Genomic DNA, 4,415 nt, shown 5'->3' with positions numbered 1-4,415 from the left:
TATAGTTATTTAATGTGATGAATTTTTGGCAAAATCTTAACTAAAGCTTGAATCTTGGGTCGATCCCAAGTCAGATCTTGAATTCGAATAAGTGATCGTCATCATCTCGATTTACGTAATACACGATGTAATTAATTAACAAATGAAATGTGACGAAGAAAATAATTTTTAAAATTAAAATAGAAATGATCAATTTTTGAATTGAAATATATTAAATAATTAATTTATTGAGTTTAATTGTAATTAATAATAGATAAATAAATAAATGTAATGTACATAAAAAGGAAAACTCAACGTTCGATAAATATTAGGCGCCTTTCTAGTGCTTAGGAGAGTTGAAACATGAACCAATTGATTGACATGTGCAACCAAACCACTCACATTTAAAATTGCGAAAAGAAAATGACCTACCAATATCAGAAAATTCTAAGTGCAAAATTTGACAAAACTCATATATATCCTCGCTGCTCATGACACAAATATATATTTGATGTGCTAATTAAAATATATGTAACGCGTTTGACATTCGATGAGGTTCCTTGAGTCGGTTAGTTTACATACGAAAAAAAAAGATGCGAAAAGTTTTTTACTAAACGCCTTGATCGTTGGAACATTGGAATCCGCAAACTAGACTTCTCGGATAGAAACCATACATTCCATGGGTTCTGATGTACGAAATCTTGTAGTACTTACAAGTGAGACACCTTATCAATTAGTATTAAACATGCAGAAGATCTCTTCGTTTAACAAGAATTGGATCTTTCTGGCTCTAAACGAGTCTCAGTTTTGGAGTTGGAGAAAAGATTTTTGGAAAGCAAGAGAATATGAATAGGATTTTGTGTTCTTCATTTCAAAGGCAATGATAAAATTTGTATCATAAAATACTGTAAAATATATATAATCCAGCATCACGAATATTGATGCAAAGCCAATGTTCAAGTGCATATATCTGCTCCCGGAATCTGCAAACAGCTGTTCCTATTTCATCAACCAGATGGTGTTCAATTGTAGGAGGAGAACCTTGTCCAAATGCTTGCACAACATTAGTTGCATCCGTTTCTATCTTCCATGGCTTTGCAGCGAAGCGAAGAGCTACTCGAACACCCTCCCTCGCTGCATAGACCTCGGCAAGATGTAGAGAAAAAAAGACCTGGGAAATATCTTCGTTATGCAAACATCACACCCTGCCATCCAGTCCCACAACACCTATACCAAAGAAAGGGTAATAAGCACGAACAGCTTTTAACAGTTGACCCCTTGAAGATTGGAATTCTGGGATGGAGTCCTATGTTGCTGTCATATTTCAAACCAGGCAGTGAAAGAAGGCAAAGATGTTAGTCCTAATACAGAGATTGAAATCACTCCGATGTTCGACTCCAATCCATGTTTGGGGCACTGAGAACTTGACACAATGTGACAGCTTCGACGGAATACGTACGTTCGTGATTTTATATATACAGATTTAATATCAACTAAACTCTGTCTCCAAACCCTAGACGATTTGAGTTGGATGGCTAATAATGGACTGAGATGTTCTTTTAGCAACGTCATTATTATTAAACTATTACATTAATCAAATACCTGTTGTTAGAGAAACTAATATACTATATTTTAATTTTTCTTAATTCGATATTCTCATTTTTGCAATATTATTCTATGCATGTTCTAAAAAATCGACAATTCAAATCTCTCACCCAAAATTTGCATAATTATAACAAAAAAATAATAATAAAACAAGACATGTGAAAGTGCCTCTGATTTTTATTTTTATTTTTTTTAGAAAAAAAATCATTTGGATTGGCCATCACCCAGTTTTTGTCGTCTCTTTTTGAAATAATTGAATTCCAAAATCAAATCTCATATCATTTTATGATAAGTTAATTAAATATTTGAAAGTATAAATCTTAATATAGCATTTTTTGTAAACATTTTTTAAAAATTATCCGAATTGTATGTTATTTGATATCAATCTTTATTATTCCAAGATCAATGATTTTCTCACATACATGAAATACTGAGACAAAAAGCCAGTCGTCGACCGACACAGATTACGCACTCCTCAAAGTCAACAAGCCGCCCGAGTTTATATCCGGAGATTCTGAAGAAAGATTCCCTCCCAGTTTATATTCACGAATCAAATCTTTTTCGAACGTGATTCTTGAATATATTTTTTTTTTTTAAAAAAAAAAGATTCTTGGATCCTCTATCATGTCAGGCCAGTTAACAGCCACCACCCCTATTCCACCGCCGCAAGGCCAGAACCAAGAACTCCCGACGACCACCGCAACCACGGCCACCACGGCTGCGGCTTCCAAGAAACTCACCCTCATCCCCCTCATTTTCCTCATCTACTTTGAAGTGGCAGGCGGCCCTTATGGAGAAGAGCCGGCAGTCCAGGCCGCAGGCCCTCTGTTGGCCATTCTTGGATTCCTCATCTTCCCGTTTATTTGGAGTATCCCTGAAGCTCTGATAACCGCGGAGCTCTCCACGGCGTTCCCTGGGAACGGCGGCTTTGTCATATGGGCAGACAGAGCATTCGGCCCTTTCTTTGGCTCGCTTATGGGCACCTGGAAATTCCTCAGCGGAGTGATTAATATTGCGGCTTTTCCGGCTCTTTGTATAGACTATTTGAAAAGGATTTTCCCCCTTTTCGAATCCGGGCTTCCAAGAACTCTAGCAATCTTGATTTCTACTGTCCTGCTTTCTTTTCTAAATTACACGGGATTAGCTATAGTTGGTTATACTGCTGTTGTGTTAGGGATTGTATCACTTGCACCCTTTATACTAATGTCTTTGATTGCTATCCCGCAGATTCATCCTCGTAGGTGGATCAGTTTAGGACAAAAGGGGGTGAAGAAAGACTGGACGTTGTTCTTTAATACCTTGTTTTGGAACCTTAATTTCTGGGATAATGTTAGTACTATGGCAGGAGAGGTCGAAAACCCGCAAAAAAATTTCCCTTTGGCCCTTCTTTTATCTGTGATTTTAACTTGTCTGGGATACATAATTCCTTTAGTAGCGGTAACAGGATCTGTGGTAGTCGATCAAAGTGAATGGGAGGCAGGATTCATGGCAGATGCAGCTAGAACGATTTCTGGTCAATGGCTAAAATTCTGGATTGAAATCGGAGCTGTCTTATCATCAATCGGCCTGTTCGAAGCTCAGTTAAGTAGTTGCGCGTATCAGCTTCTTGGCATGGCGGATTTAGCCTTTTTGCCAAGATTTTTCGCCTTAAGATCGAAACAGTTCAATACTCCTTGGGTCGGGATACTGTTTTCAACATCGATTGCACTTGGTGTTTCATATATGAGCTATACAGATATCGTATCCGCCGCAAATTTCATATACGGACTGGGGATGATCTTGGAGTTTGCAGCTTTCATTTGGTTAAGAAAGAAGTTTCCTACAATGAAAAGGCCATACAAAATCCCATTAAAACTACCAGCTCTGGTGATCATGTGCTTGATTCCTTGTGGTTTTCTTGTGCTGATAATGGCTATCGCCAGTCATCTTGTGTATCTGGTGAGTGGGCTGATGACCGTGGCTGGAATTGGATGGTATTTCTTTATGAAACTTTGCAAATCAAAGAGATGGCTTGTATTCCAAAGGGTGGTTGACGAGAATGAGGATGAGGATGAGTTGTGACCTCGTCTCTGCCCTCTCATAAAATTTCTCTTTCAAAAAATTGTATCGAAATGTCAAGACTTTTCCTTTTTCATGTATATTTCTTGAAATATTAAGATTTTAACTTTTCTTGTACAAATCAAAATATTGTTGATTATCGATAAATTCAGTGTTTATATCATTAAATAAGCAAGCATTCATCGATAAACGTCACACTCTTAAACCAGAGTAGCCTAGCTTCAAATTTGGACTAGCTAGGTTTGGTAAGTAGTTAATGTGTAGGGTTTTTTTTGCATTTCACAAGCTATATTTCATTCTTTTATCTTGTTATTATTATCTTGGTCAGTTTATATATATTTTATAATTTTATTATCAGTTGATTAGTTCATATTAATTGATATATGATTAGTAAAATACATATAATTTCGAGGTTCTTTAGATGTATATTTTATTCAGTGATGTATTTACTCTATAATATAATAGTTTGTCAATTAAACATTACTTTAATTGACGGAATTTAAATACTTCACAAATAATACAACGCCAAAAGTCGCATAAGATTTGATAACCTACATCACAACTTGCGTACATAAGGTTCTAATTCTATTCCTGACAATTTTAATTCCAATTCAGTTATTATCCAAACAAATAAAAATCACAAGATACGGTTTAACTTGTATAAATCAAATAACTACAATTATACAAGTAAAACATACTCGAACCTTAAATCTTAATGTTGGAATAGAAAAATTGCCCGAACGTACCAAAAAGTTATCTGACTTCCAAACATG

At 35.9% G+C, this 4,415-nt stretch overlaps 1 protein-coding gene across 1 annotated transcript; it reads left to right on the top strand.

Moving 5' to 3' along the window:
- The first annotated feature begins 2,018 nt into the window (after window positions 1-2,018).
- LOC140966808 (probable polyamine transporter At3g13620) lies at window positions 2,019-3,803 on the top strand. The gene has a single exon (XM_073427071.1). It carries the CDS (start codon window positions 2,209-2,211, stop codon window positions 3,643-3,645), a length of 1,437 nt encoding a protein of 478 aa, XP_073283172.1. The 5' UTR covers window positions 2,019-2,208; the 3' UTR covers window positions 3,646-3,803.
- Window positions 3,804-4,415: the final 612 nt, after the last annotated feature.

This window comes from Primulina huaijiensis, unplaced genomic scaffold (genome assembly GCF_012295235.1).
Source record: "Primulina huaijiensis isolate GDHJ02 unplaced genomic scaffold, ASM1229523v2 scaffold208038, whole genome shotgun sequence".
Lineage (NCBI taxonomy): Eukaryota > Viridiplantae > Streptophyta > Magnoliopsida > Lamiales > Gesneriaceae > Primulina > Primulina huaijiensis.
Note: the sequence above shows the minus strand (reverse complement) of the source record. Positions and strands in the feature narration are given on the sequence as shown.